The following is a 15,020-nucleotide window of genomic DNA, read 5'->3' as shown; positions in this document are numbered from 1 at the left end:
TTAAGAGGTGACTTGATAGAGACATACAAGATGATCAGAGGATTAGAAAGGGTGGACAGTGGGAGCCTTTTTCCTCGGATGGTGATGGCTAGCATGAGGGGACATAGCTTTAAATTGAGGGGTGATAGATATAAGACAGATGTCAGAGGTAGGTTCTTTACTCAGAGAGTAGTAAGGGCGTGGAATGCCCTGCCTGCAAAAATAGTAGACTCGCCAACTTTAAGGGCATTTAAATGGTCATTGGATAAACATATGGATGATAATGGAATAGTTTAGGTTAGATGGGCTTCAGATTGGTTTCACAGGTCGGCGCAACATCGAGGGCCGAAGGGCCTGTACCGCGCTGTAATGTTCTATGTTCTATGTTCTATGTTCCAAGTTGCGGTGCGAGGATCTTTAGCATAGTCAGGATGGAGGTACATACCTGTGGAAATGACCCATCCCAATGGCAAAAGTCAGAGCATCTTTCAGCTCTAATAAGGGCTATCAATTCTCAGGAAGGCCTGATCATAGATGACCACCATGTTTAAAAAATATTTCTGTGGAGCAGTGGAGAATTTTTAAGTAATTAAGACATGCATCGAGATCTTGAGGGCCTCACTGGATCTAGTATGGGCAATACACTGGCTTTCACCACCCTGTTATAACTTTTGAACACAGAGATCACAAAATCATCTTCCTCCTATGCCAAAGTGGAATTTGCTGACCTGTTTGTTTTTGTTGGAAAGCAGTTTAATCGCACAGTGACATACTAAAATATGAGCTACTTACAACTGAGGAACTACAACCAGCATCACCGTGGTTTCTCCAGGGTTTGTGGCTCGAATTGACCTAAGAAATGAAAAGCAGTAAAGACAAAAAACAATAAAGTGGAAGACTCTTTCTTTTTAACTTCCTGCAAAACATCTCGAAAAAATTACAATGATTTATTCTTCAGCTTTCATATTCTAAAATGACAGTTAAAGTAATCGCATGAAGATTTTGATGAAACCTAAAATCATGTGATTTTCTTTGGATATTTCTCTTTATTGAAAATCAAGAGGCTGTCTGGACAGTTAAGCATTGTATAATTGGGTACTAACTACTTTTACTTTCCCGTTGGTGATGAAGGCAGTGTGTCACACAGATGGATATGTTAGTCAACTATTGACGGGAGTATGGTGGAGTATGGGGACAAGTCAGGTGACTAACCTCCATGAATACTTTAATCTCTGTTGGCAACTTGACTTCAGAGGGCTGTTAAGAATGAACCAAAATGTTGTGGGCCTGGAGTCACATATGGGCCAGACGGGGAAGAACAGCAGATTAATCTACTGAAGGACACTTAGTGAACCAATTTGGTTTCTCCCTGATTCACAACTATTATTAATGATATTAGCTTTTAAACTTCAGATTTATTTATTAATTGAATTTAAATTTCTTCGGTTGCCATCATGGAATTTCAACTCAACACTCCAGAAATGTTACCACGAAGCTACTGTCCTCTTTACAGAAACATCGATCCGTGCTGAATCACAGTTTCAATCTGGGTAGATTTACTCGTACAGAGCTGAACCTGAATTTGGGACCTGTTGAGATTCAGACATTCCCAAGACTTATCCAATGCCTAATCATTGCTGTCCATAAATAACTCCCTGCATTGCAGATCCTGCCAAGAGTTAAAATGAACCTTCTCGAATATGACAAATAATTTGTTCCTTCTGAATCATCATAAATTGTTTGTGCAAGTGACACCATATGGGAATTGACAGCAGACAATGATAGAACTAGATTTAAGAAATGCAACTTTTAATTTTAACCTAACGAACCCTCAGAGAACTGGTAGACATGGGACATATTCAGGTTGACTTTGCTGAAACATAAAAGTCAAATCAGCTCTACACTGTTCCTGCTCAGAGGGTTCTGTTAAAATCTGGAGTCAAATGAAAGACAACAATTTAATAGTATCAGGACTTTAGGGAAAAAAAAACCGTATTCACAAGGTGATTGCAAAATGACGATTCAGTATCCAATTAAATATCTTACATTGCTTTAAAAATACTCATTGGAAACCCAGGAAATGGAATATTGTACACGCTCCTCTTGAAAACTCTATATATGCTTGGCTTGTCAATGGATTGAGCCAAAATGGCGAAATTAAACACACAAAACAAATGAATGGGCAATAACTAGTTGGTCCATCAAGCCTTCCCCACCATCATGGTCAGAGCATCATGTTTGAGCACTTCCTCCTTCCCCCTTCCCATCATAACGCAACCAGCCACCCCACCCATACAGTCCCCCAATGCCCATCCGTCCCCACTTCTTACTATCCCCTTAAACCCAGTTATCATTCTCCTGGAAGAGACAAAACAAAAAGCAAGGAAGAAAAATGCGCAAATAAGGCAATAAAAGCCCTGGAAAATTCCTCTCTAACCTTCTCAGTTATTTGACCACAAGGAAAGGTAGCAGGCACAGGAGACTTTCAAGAAATTGAAATGTCCGACTGGATAACGAGAGTGTCAGGTACTGTCTGCATGTAAACAGCCAATGAACTTTGCATTATTCACTAGGCTGTAAGACTGTCTAACTCAGACCACAGTGAAATAGCTTTGGAATGAAAAATAAAACACTGTAAAAACTCCAAGGATCTAGATATCAACCTAAACCAACATGTTGCAACTTTAAAACAAAGAGAAAAATTGCAAAACTGACCAAACAAGACACATTTAAGGTCAAAGATTGACAGATTTCTAGACCATAAGGGAAATAAGGGATAAAGAGGTAGGATGAGAAAACGGGCTGTGATTATATGGAATGACAGATTAGACTTGAGAAATGATACAATCCACTCCAGCTTCTTAATTCTCTACAAGATGGTGAGAGGCATAGATAGAGTGGATAGTCAGAGACTTTTTTCCCAGGGCGGAAATGACTATTACGATGGGGCATAATTTTAAAGGTGACTGGTGAAGGTATAGGGGAGATGTCAGAGGTAGGTTCTTCACACAGAGAGTGGTGGGTGTGTGGGATGCGCTGCCGGCAGTGGTAGTGGAGTCAGATACTTTAGAGACTTTTAAGCGACTCTTGGATAGGCACATGGAGGGTAGTAAAATGTAGGGTATGCAGGGTAGATTGATCTTAGTAGGAAAATAGGTCAGCACAACATTGTGGGCCGAAGGGCCTGTACTGTGCTGTACTGTTCTGTGTTCTTTATCTTCTGTTCATTTTGACAGCATCTTCTGCCTTTCACAAACTGCAGTGTTGGACTGTGGCAGCCTCATAGCCATTTGGACATGGGAATTCTGCCCTGTACTCAAGACAAAGTCCTGCCTCAGACACTTGCTTACCTGTCTAAGTATCAGCAGCAGAAATGGCAGCTGTGGCCTGACCTTGGACTGCATCACCAGATTCTAAGTGCTGGAATCCAAGATCAGATCAGTCAGGTTGAGATAGTCTCATGTCAAGGTGAGGTGGTGAGGCCAAGTTGGATGGAAACGAGGTGGAATCTTGATGGAGAGTCCAGGGGTGGGGAAGAAACACCCACAAATGGGTAAGGATGGGAGCCACCTAATGTGTAAACAGTGCACTTGTTTGGAACTCCATTCCTTTTTCCCTGTCCAAAGCCTGAGCAGATTGAACAGAGTAGCGAAACTGAAGCTGTGACGCAAGTGGCCCTTAAGTGGTCACCAATTGAACACTTTAGGATCTCCATTGGGGGTGAGATTGGGTGAGCTTCCCTAGGCTGTAAAATTGGAACAATTTGGAGCAGGGCTAAAGAAGATCCCCCTGAAGCTTACCTCTGACAAACCTTTCCACATAAGATGTGCAGGCTAGGTGGATTGGCCATGCTAAATTGCCCGTAGTGTTCAGGGATGTGTAGATTAGATGGGTTATAGGGGGATGGGTCTGGGTGGGATGCTCTGAGTGTCGGTGTGGACTTTTTGGGCCAATGGGCCTGTTTCCGCACTGTAGGGATTCTATGATGATGATAAGATTTTTCTTATTTATTCATTTTGTGGGATGGGGTCATCGTTGGCTGGCCAGCATTTATTGCCCGTCCCTAGTTGCCCTTGAGAAGGTGGTGGTGAGCTGCCTTCTTGAACCGCTGCAGTTCATTCTCCTCTACATTACTAATCTAGTTCCACTTACCATAATTCAAAGATACAACTCAGAAATACTGGATTCCAGGAACTAAAAACATGGCTGCATCCGATAGTCTGCAGGCCTGTTTTCAAAAGGCCTGTTGGATTACCTGCAAAGAGCTTCGGCATCAAAATATCTGGTGTGTCTGTTGTCAACGACTATAATTTCATGATGTTTATCCAGAAAGTATTCCAGTGCAGACTCTGGTGTCCGTGCGATGTTGCACTTGTATCCAGCTCTATCACATGCCCACCAAAAGCCATCACTCTGTCTGTCCTCTTTAGCAAAGACCAATAGAACCTACAAAGATAGGTTATATCAGGTGAGATTCCATTGTGCGTTCCTACTGAGTCACATTTGAATCAATCTACAGATAATAAATGTCATTATTAGAAGGTGTGCTATAGTCACCAAATCTCTGAGAATAATGCATCTTAATTCGAAGAACAAGCATAGGGACATTGCAATCGACCTCTGTCATTAATTATAAAGAAGAGAGGAGGTAAATCAGTCAGGTTTCTCACTGCTAATTTTTGTTTAAATCTAGTGACCACTGGACGACATATGAGCTTAGTTATGAACTGATTAAGAAACAATGGGCCAAATGGCTTCCTTCTGCACTGTAACAATTCTGTGATTCTGACTGCACCTCACAAGTCCAGCTGATATTTGAGGGTGAAATCCCGCTGTATGAGATAAGCATACCATATTAAGCCCACCTTGCGATTAGTGACTTGCAACTGTCACAAAATAAATCTAACTTTGATTTACATTAGTCACAGTTATTAGTGCTGCAATTGAGGAATTTTAAAGATTGTAAGTCAAAGATTCATGCAAACCATGGAAGTGATATACAAGTGTTTTACAGAAACTTCTGTTTATTATCGTTGCAATACCAAGTACTATTATGACATTCTGAACTTGTGCCCAATGTGTTACCACATTATCACAGATTTTATTAATCTCTATATTATACAAAGTGAACAGAAAATTGAATCCGGGCTTCACTCAAGGTTTAGAAGCCTTTTAAACTGGCCCATCATACCTGGGCCCTCTAATACTTTATCCTGGTACTATTTTTGTGACTGATGTGTGTGTCAGAAACAGGCTAGTACCTGGAGCAAACTATGATTTATTATATTGTTAGGGGTCGTGCAATTTTAACTTGACAAATCCTGCCAGATGTCAAACTTGTAGCATAGAACTTATCAGGATTGGTTTCAGGGACCAAGACTAAAGTCACACACAACAACAAGGTGTTCAGATCACAGGAATCTGTCCATTAAGTTCACTTGTTGCATTTCCAATTGATTTCGAAGTTTGGGAATTACTTTCTTTTTCATTTATTCACCATTAGACCCTGTAAAAATACTCAATATGATGCCATTCTTTCTTCATTGTTTTGGATGGATGAGGGGAAGCAAACAGCAACAAGAACATTTGCAGTAGCCTCACCCACCAGGAGGAGGGGCAGGTGAGCCTGTGAGAAGACAGAAGGTCATGGGACAGCTGCTTGCAGTAAGCATTACCAGACCACCAAACCAATGCAGCAAGTGAGTTTTCTGATGTCTCTGAGGAAGAATGCATGAGAAGTCTGTGTTTCTCCTGATAAGTTAATACTGGTCTTTTGCAGCTTGCTACAAGATCTGAAGCCTCCTGAGCATTGAGCCTGAGGCACAACTGCCTTTAACAGTGTCAGCTGGCAGTCCCGTTGTTGGAAAGACCAGAATATGAGTCCTTTCCTTTTTTCTGCAAGGGACACATGAGGAATAGGTGAGGTTTTCCAGACTATGGTAACAACAGTTTTTTTTTAATTGTCATGTATATTTTCCAGTAAGAATACAACAAAATACAATGAGAAGCTTTCATTTGTCATGACAATTCTGTGACATTTTGAATAATTTAATAATAAGGTAAAAAAGGAAAGATATAGTTTAAAGCGAGTCCATCAGTCCTGAGCCAGCTATTATCAATGATGCCTGAGCTGGCATCCCTCCTCCATCCCTACACCGGAACCAACCAACATCAAAGTTACTGATCCTCAGGCCACAGCCTAGCTGCCACTTGCCAATGTCAGAGTCGCATCTTTCACTGCTGGCCTCTGTCTGAACTGGTTCTCAATCTCTTCTGTGAATGGACCTTACACCTAACCTTACATTTTCTCAATCTGGAATCCAGTTGATATTGCAATGGTGTGGGTTGGTATGTCCACCCAGCAGGACTATTGGACATCAGCAGATGCACTCTCCAGCATGACCACCGCATGGCAGGGGAAATCTGCATTTAAAACTGGTTAGAACCATGCTGCATAACTCAAAGTATAAGTGGTTTTAACTCATGTGAGTTCTCAATATTTTACAAGTACTTCCACTTCCACAATTGTGGATGGGTGCACTGATTGGAGAATATGTTTACTCTATTAGTAATTTTTTTTTATCTTTGAAATGCTTAGTATACACGGATCAAATCTCTCCTACAATATTCCAATCTATAGGCACTGCTGCAGAATTAATAGGATTTGGAAAGATAATCACCAAAGCATTCACTTTCTCTGTATCGCTGAAACAAGTGGCTAAAGAGAATGTGGATGCATTGGTGATCATCTTTCAAATCCTATTAATTCTGCAACAGTGCCCGCAGATTGGAAGGCTTTAAAAGTAATTCCACTGTTTAAGGAAGGAGAGAGAAAATGGGGAACTCTTGACCTTTTAGCCTGAGGTCAGTAGTAGGGAATGTACTTGAACATTATTAAGGAAGTGATTACTGTGTTTGAAAATTAAATATCCGATTGAACCAAATCAACATGGATTTATGATGGACTTAATTTTGGGCACGTTACTAGCAGAGTCATGAAGGAGGAATCAGTGAATGTAGTGTATATGGATTCTCAGAACACTTTTGATAAAGTCCCACTCAAAAGTTTATTAAACAAATGAAAGTGCATGGGGATTAGAGGTAAAATTCTAACATAAATTGAGAATTGGTTAATGGGCAAAAAACAGAAAGGAGGAATAAATGGGTCATTTTCAGGTTGGCAGGCTATGACCACTGGGTTGCTACAGGGATCAGTATTTGGGCTGCAGCTATTTACAATCTATATCAATGATTTGGGTGTGAGACTCAATGGTAATATTTCCAAATATGCACATAACGCAAAACTTGGTGGGAATTTGAGTTGTGTGGAGGATGCAAAGAGGCTTCAAGAAGATTTTGACAAGCTGAATGAGTGAGAAAGTGCACTGTAGGTGGAATATAATGGGATATCATATATGTGTGAGGCTCTCCACTTTGATATGAGGAATGAAGGTACAGAGTATTTCTCAAGTGGTGAGAGAATGGCAAGTGTTGATGTCCAAAGGATTCCAGGTAGTGAAAGCTAACATAGAGGTACAATAAGCAATTAGGGAGGCAAACAGTATGTTACAAACAAAAGAAGAAATTGCTGGAAAACCTCAGCAGGTCTGGCAGCATCTGTGGGGAGAAATCAGAATTGATGTTTCAGGTCGAGTGACCCTTCCTCAGAACTCAACTCGAGACATCAACTCTGATTTCTCTCCACAGATGCTGCCAGACCTGCTGAGGATTTCCAGCAATTTCTGTTTTTGTTGCTGATTTACAGCATCCGCAGTTCTTTCGGTTTTTAAACATTATGTTAGCCTTTATCACAAGTGGATTTGAGTACAGGAGCAAAGAAGTCTTGCTTTAATTGGATAGAAAACTAGTGACATCACACAGGAGTATTATGGGCAGTTCTAGTCCCCTTGCCATAGAGGGAGTGCAGCCAGAGGTTCACCAGACTGATTCCTGGGATAATCGGTCTGTACTAAGAGAGATTGAGGAGACTGGGCCTGTATCCTAGGAGAGCAATTGCATGAAAGTTAACAAAATTTTTAAAGGGTAGATGTATAAAAACAACTTGCCCCTCAAGTCTCCTTTGAACTTTCCCTCGTCTGTAGGGTCTAGAACCAGGAGTTACGATCTTAGAATAAAAGTCAAACCATTTATGAACTGAGATGAAGAGGAACTTCTTCAATCAGAGGGTGGTGGTACTTTGGAATTCCGTACTGCAGAGAGCTGAGGGAGTTCAGTCATTAAATAAATTTAAGACAGAGATATCAATTTCTACTTATTGATGACATCAGAGATATGGAGATAACGCAGAAGCAATGATCTAGAATGATGGAGCAGGCTTGTGGGGCTGCACAGCCTATTGCTGCTCCTAAATTCCAATTATTATTTACTCTCCTAAAATGAAATCTAATCTGAAGAATATAATTTTGAATGGAATGTCTAACTGAAGCCCTGTTTACCTTCACAGTAAGATGTAATTGCAAATGCAATTTTTTTTTAGGAAGCGCACAGAAGTTCTTCCAGTGTCTTGGTCAGTACATTTCCCTTAACTAATACTATCAAAAGTAGATTAAGAGATCATTTGTGTTTGACAAACATAGAAATAGAACATAGAACCGTACTGTGCAGGAACAGGCCCTTCAGCCCACGATGTTGAGCCGAACATGACACCAAATGAAACTAATCCCTTCCTCCCGCCCTTGGTCCATATCCCTCCATTCCTTGCATATTCATGTGCTTGCTAAAAGTCCCTTAAATGCCCTTATCATATCTGCCTTCACTACCACCTCTGGCAGTGCGTTCCAGATTCCTACCACTCTCTGTGTAAAAAAACTTGCCTCTCATATCTTCTTTGAACTTTCCCGCTCTAACATTAAATGCATGCCCCCTAGTATTAGACATTTCAACTGTGGGAAAAAGATTCTGACCGTAAACCCTATCTAGGCATTTCATAATTTTATAAATTTCTATCAAGTCTTCCCTCAGCCTGTGCCACTCAGGAGAAAACAACCCGAGTTTTTCTAGCCTCTCCTTATAGCTCAGGTCCTGTAATCCAGCCATTAACTGTACATTTTTCCTTAACATTTGGTCTCCCAAAATGTAGCACCTCACACTTACCCAGATTAAACTCCATTTGCCATTTCTCCGTCCATACCTGCAATTGATCTATTTTCCACTGTATCCTTTGACAACCTTCCACACTATCTATAACTCCACTGATCTGCAAACCTACTAACCCACCCATCTACACTTTCATCCAAGACATTTATATATATCACAAACAGCAGAGACCCCAGTACGGAACCCTGCAGAATACTACTAGTCATGGGCCTCCAGCCTGAAAAACACCCTTCCACCACTATCCTCTTTCTTCTATGGGCAAGCCAATTCTGAATCCATGCGGCCAAGTCATCATGGAACCCATGCATCTTAACCTTCTGGATGAGCCTACCATGAGGGACCTAAGCATTTTGGTAATAGTGATCACAGCTCCTTAAGCCTTAGTAAAATCCATGTAGACAACATCCACTGCTCTACTCTCATCGATCACCTTCGTCACCTCCTCAAAAAATTCAATCAAGTTACTAAGACATGACCTGCCCTGTACAAAGCCATGCTGACTGTTCCTAATTAGGCCATGCTTTTCCAAATGTGCGTAAATCCTATCCCCAAGAATTCTCTCCAATAATTTTCTAACCACCGATGTGAGACTCACCGGTCCTGTAGTTTCATAGATTATGTCTATTTCTCTTCTTGAACTGAGGAACAACAATAGCTACTCCCCAGTCTTCCGTAACATCTACAGTGGTGAGCGAGGATACAAAGATCTTGTTCAAGGCCCCAGAAAGCTCCTCTCTTCCCTCTTTCAATAAGCTGGGACAGATACCATCGTGCCCTGTGGACTTATCCACTTTAATGGTCTTCAAGAGATTCAACACCACTTCTTTCTTGATCTGAAAATGCTCTAGCATATTAGCATGCTCCACACAAATCTCACTATCATCCACATCCTTTTCCTGGGTGAATACCGATGCAAAGTACTCATTTCGGATCTCACACACATTCTCTGCCTCCAAGCACAAGTTCCCTCCTTTATCCTTAAGTGGTCCTACTTTCTCCCAAGTTATCCTCTTTTTTAAATGTATCCGTAGAATGCCTTAGGATTCTCTTTAACACTGCTTGCCAAGGTTATTTCATGGCCCCTTCTTGCTCTCCTAATTTCCTGCTTGAGTACTTTCCTGCTTTCCTTATAATCCTCACGGGCCCTGCCTGAAATTAGCTTCCTACACCTTACATATGCTTTTTTCCCTTTTGACTAAATTTACAACCTCCATCATTATCCAAGGGTCCCTTACCTTGCTTGCTCCTTATTCTTCCTCCTTACTGGAACATGTCAGTCTTGAACTCTCCCCAGCAGGTCTTTAAACAGCTCCCACACATCAAATGTGGACTTGCCCGATAATAGCTCCTCCCAATTAACACTCCCTAGCTCCTGCCTAATACTGACGTAATTTGCCCTTCCCCAATGTAGTACCTTTGCGCAAGGTCCTGACTTATCCTTGCTCATAGCTATCTTAAAACTTAAGGAGCTGTGATCACTATTACCAAAATGCTCTACCACTGAAAGGTCAGTCACTTGGCCAGGCTCATTAGCCAATACAAGGTCCAGTATGGCCCTTCCTGTTTCAAGAAACCCTCTTGGATGCACTTAACAAATTCCACCCCACCTAAGCCTCTTGCTCTAAGGAAGTCCTAGTCAATACCAGGAAAGTTAAAGTCACCCTTTTTACTGCATCTTTCCATAATCTGCCTATATATTTATTTCTCAATCACTTGGTGGCTGTTGGGAGGCCTACAATATAATCCAGTCAGAGTGATTGCACCCATCTTATTTTTGAGCGGCACCCATATTGCCTCAGTGGATGAGCCCTCCAGTACGTCCTCTCTGAGTGCAGATGAAACATTCTCCCTGATTAGTAATGCAACTCCTCCACCTCTTTTACCTTCCTCTCTATCTCGTCTAAAACAACAAAACCCTGGAATGTTGAGCAGCCAGTCCTGTCCCTCTCTCAATCAAGGCTCCGTAATGGCCACAACATCATAGTCTCATGTACTGATCTAGGCTCTAAGCTTATCCTATTCTTTGTATTGAAATAAACACACTTCAGCCCATTATTATCATTGTGTTCATTTATGTGTCTCTGCCTGTCCTTCCTTTCTGATTTACTGGTCCTAACATCTACCTTACCCTCAATCCTTCTACTTGCTGATCTGCTGCCCTGGTTCCCAACCGCTAGCCACTCTAGCTTAAACCCTCCCGAGTAACACTCGCGAAACTCCCTGCGAGGACATTCGTTCCCCTCTGGTTTACATGCAACCCGTCCGTCTTGTACAGGCCACCCCTGCCCAAGAAGACGTCTCAATGGTCCAAGAACCTGAAACCCTGCCCCCCCTGCACCAGCTCCTTAACCGCGCATTCATCTGTCCTATATTTCTATTCCTTGCGTCACTAGCATGTGGCACTGGTGGTAACCCAAAGATTACTACCCTTGAGGTCCTGCTTTTCAGCCTCTTTCCTAACTCCCTGTACTCACTCCGCAGCACCTTGCTATGTGCAAAACAGTCAGAACCCTTCAACAACAGGTCATTTCCAATCAAGAATGTTGTGTGTTCTGAGGATATGTAAGACACTCCAGAAATACGTTATTTCTTGAAATTGCACAAAAGCTTATATTTTCTAAAAATAAATTGGAAGCATTAATGCTATGATCCCACGACAGCTCAAATTAAACAAGAAAATAGTTTTAAAAATGGAAAAGATACACACTTCCCATGAATTCTTATGAACCGCTATCGTTCATTACATTTACAAAATAGAAAACAGTAATAGCAATGCTGCTGTAAATCGCAAGTAATGAAATATTTTATTTATTTTGTTCTTCACAATTAATCTAAGTAACTGGTCTGTAAACACTCAGATTTTCATATTATTTTATTTAAATGCAGTATTAGCCATTTTTTTATAATTTGTGGGATGTGGGCGTCGCTGGCTGGCCAGCATTTCTTGCCCATCCCTAGTTGCCCTTGAGAACGTGGTGGTGAGCTGCCTTCTTGAACCACTGCAGTCCACCTGCTGTGGGTTGACCCACAATGTCATTAGAGAGGGAATTCCAGGATTTTGACCCAGTGATAGTGAAGGAACGGCGATATATTTCCAAGTCAGGATGGTGAGTAGCTTGGAGGGGAACTTGGAGGTGGTGGTGTCCCCATATGTCTGCTGACCTTGTCCTTTTGGATGGAAGTGTTCGTGGGTTTGGAAGGTGCTGTCTGAGCATCTTTGGTGAAGTTCTGCAGTGCATCTTGTAGATAGTACACACTGCTGCTGTTAACTGTCGGTGGTGGAGGGAATTGATGCTTGTGGATGTAGTGCCAATCAAGCAGGCTGCTTTGCCCTGGATGGTGTCAAGCTTCTTGAGTGTTGTTGGGGTTGCACTCATCCAGGCAAATGGGGAGTATTCCAGCACACTATTGGGGCGGAATGGTGGCTCAGTGGTTAACACTGCTGCCTCACAGCACCAGCTAGCTAGATTCAATTCCACCCTTGGGTAACTGGCTGTGTGGAGTTTGCACTTTCTCCTTGTTACTGCGTGAGTTTGTTCCAGGTGCTCTGATTTCCTCCCACAGTGTAAAGAGGTACAGGTTAGGTGGATTGGCCATGCTAAATTGTCCGTAGTGTCCAGGGATATATAGGCTAGGGGATTAGCCATAGTAAATGGAGGGTTGATGCAGTGAGGGTTAGGGTCATCCTCCTGCCCTCTGGGAAAAATTTCCCAGCTTATCCAGCCTCTCCTTATAACTCAAACTATCCAGTCCAGGTAACATCCTTGTAAATCTTTTCTGTACCCTTTCCAATTTAATAATATCCTTCCTATAGTACAGCGACCAGAACAGTATTCTAAAAGTGGCCTTGCCAATGTCCTGTACAACTGTAACATGATGTCCCAACTCCTACACTCAATAAAAGCCAAAAGAACTGCGGATGCCATAAATCAGGAATAAAAACAGAAGTTGCTGGAAAAGCTCAGTAGGTCTGGCAGCATCTGTGAAGAAAATATCAGAGTTAACATTTCGGGTCCAGTGACCCTTCCTCAAAGCCTATACTCAATACACTGACCAATGAAGACAAGCATGCCAAACACCTTCTTTACCACTCTATCTACCTGTGACGCCACTTTCAAGGAACCGTGCACCCTTGGGTCTCTCTGTTTGACAACACTCCCCAAAGCCCTACCAATAACTATGTAAATTCTGTCTTGGTTTGTCTTACCAAAATGCAACACCTCACATTTACCTAAATTAAACTCCATCTGCCATTCCTTGGCTCATAGGCCCAATTGATCAAGATCCCTTTGTACTCTTAGATAACCTTCTTCACTGTCCACTATTCCATCAATTTTGGTGTCATCTGCAACTTACTATCCATGCTTCTTAAATCCTCATCCAAATCATTTGTATAAATGACAAACAACAGTGGACCCAGCACCTATCCCTGTGGAACACCACTGGTCACAGGCCTTCAAGCTGAAAAAACAACCCTCTACCACCATCCTCTGTCTCCTACTGTCAATCCAATTTTGTATCCAATTGCCTACCTCTCCCTGGATCCCATGTGATCTAACTTTACTACCAGTCTACCATGTGGAACCTTGTCGAAGGCCTTGTTAAAGTCCATGAAGACAAAGTCTACCACTCTGGCCTTATCTATCTTCTTGGTCACATCCTCAAAATCTCAATCTAGTTTGTGAGACACGATATCCCATGCACAAAGCCATGCTGACTATCCCCAATCAGTCCTTTCCTTTCTAAATGCCTGTAGCTCTCTCAGATTTCCCTCCAACAACTTACCCATGACTGATGTCAGACTCACCGGTTTATAGTTTCCTTTTCCTTGTAGCCTTCATTAAATAAAGGCACAACATTAGCCACCCTCCAGTCTTCTGACACCTCACCCATGGTTATAAATACAAATATCCCTGTTTTAGACTCGCAATTTCTTCCTTAGCTTCCCACAATATCCTGGGATACACCTGATCAGGTGACGGTGACTTATCTACCTTTGTGTGTTTTAAGACCTCCAGCATTTCTTCTTCCACAATGCGGACTCTTTTCAAGACATCGCCATTTATTTCCCCAAGTTCCCTAGCCTCCAAGTCTTTCTCCACAGTAAATACTGGTGAAATATTCATTTAGTATCCATCCATCTCCTGTGGTCCCAAACATATATAGGCTCGTTGATCTTTAAGGGGCATTATTCTCTCCTTAGTTGCTGTTTTGCTCTTAATGTACTTGTCGAATTTCTTTGAATTCTCCTTAACCTTACCTGCCAAGGATTTCTTATATCTCCTTTTTGTCCTCTTGATTTCACTCGTAAGTATGCCCCTTCTCCTCCTATATTCCTCAACTGTAAACATTCAGTGGGTAGTACAACACTTGAATAGTCCTATAATGAGTAACATGTTTCTAAACTAAACATTTCAAACAATTGGACAATTTTTATGACGGGTAAAACGTGCTTGAATGGTTGGCAAGTAGAGTGAGAGTGGCTGATATGTTGCCATGGGGAAAGCAGTTGGGAACGATGGCTCCCAAATTCCTAAGCAATTTTAAAAAAAGCTCAAGATTCGGACATCATCGTTTCACTTGCAGTGAGCAGGTCCCTGCACATAAATGTTTGTGACTACCAGCAAGCTTAAATGAACCACATTACGTGCTTGACTGATTGTCATAACTTAGTTGTTAGTGTAGCTATAAGCACGTTCAAGATTGTTCAGCAAATGTTGACCAATTGCAGAATCACATTTAATGACAAACATATTGTTTTGAGTTTTGCAAAACCTGAGCTTGTTGAGCATGATCTATACTGTGTTGATAATGGCTTATGGAATAAAATTAGCCAATCACAGGCCAGGTATCTGCATTGCACCAGCATCTAGAACATAGAACATAGAACATTACAGCGCAGTACAGGCCCTTCGGCCCTCGAT

The 15,020-nt window shown here is 41.8% G+C and overlaps 1 protein-coding gene across 1 annotated transcript in view; it reads right to left on the bottom strand.

Moving 5' to 3' along the window:
* The window catches only part of pde8b (phosphodiesterase 8B), a 105,928-nt gene that overhangs the window by 75,198 nt on the left and 15,710 nt on the right, over positions 1-15,020 (bottom strand). The window contains exons 2-3 of the mRNA XM_048595323.1: positions 4,235-4,425; positions 772-831 (exon numbers count right to left, since the gene is read on the bottom strand). Coding sequence (XP_048451280.1) covers positions 772-831; positions 4,235-4,425 — 251 coding nt within the window. The remainder of the gene's footprint in view (positions 1-771; positions 832-4,234; positions 4,426-15,020) is intronic.

This window comes from Rhincodon typus, chromosome 3, assembly GCF_021869965.1.
Source record: "Rhincodon typus isolate 14 chromosome 3, sRhiTyp1.1, whole genome shotgun sequence".
Lineage (NCBI taxonomy): Eukaryota > Metazoa > Chordata > Chondrichthyes > Orectolobiformes > Rhincodontidae > Rhincodon > Rhincodon typus.
Note: the sequence above shows the minus strand (reverse complement) of the source record. Positions and strands in the feature narration are given on the sequence as shown.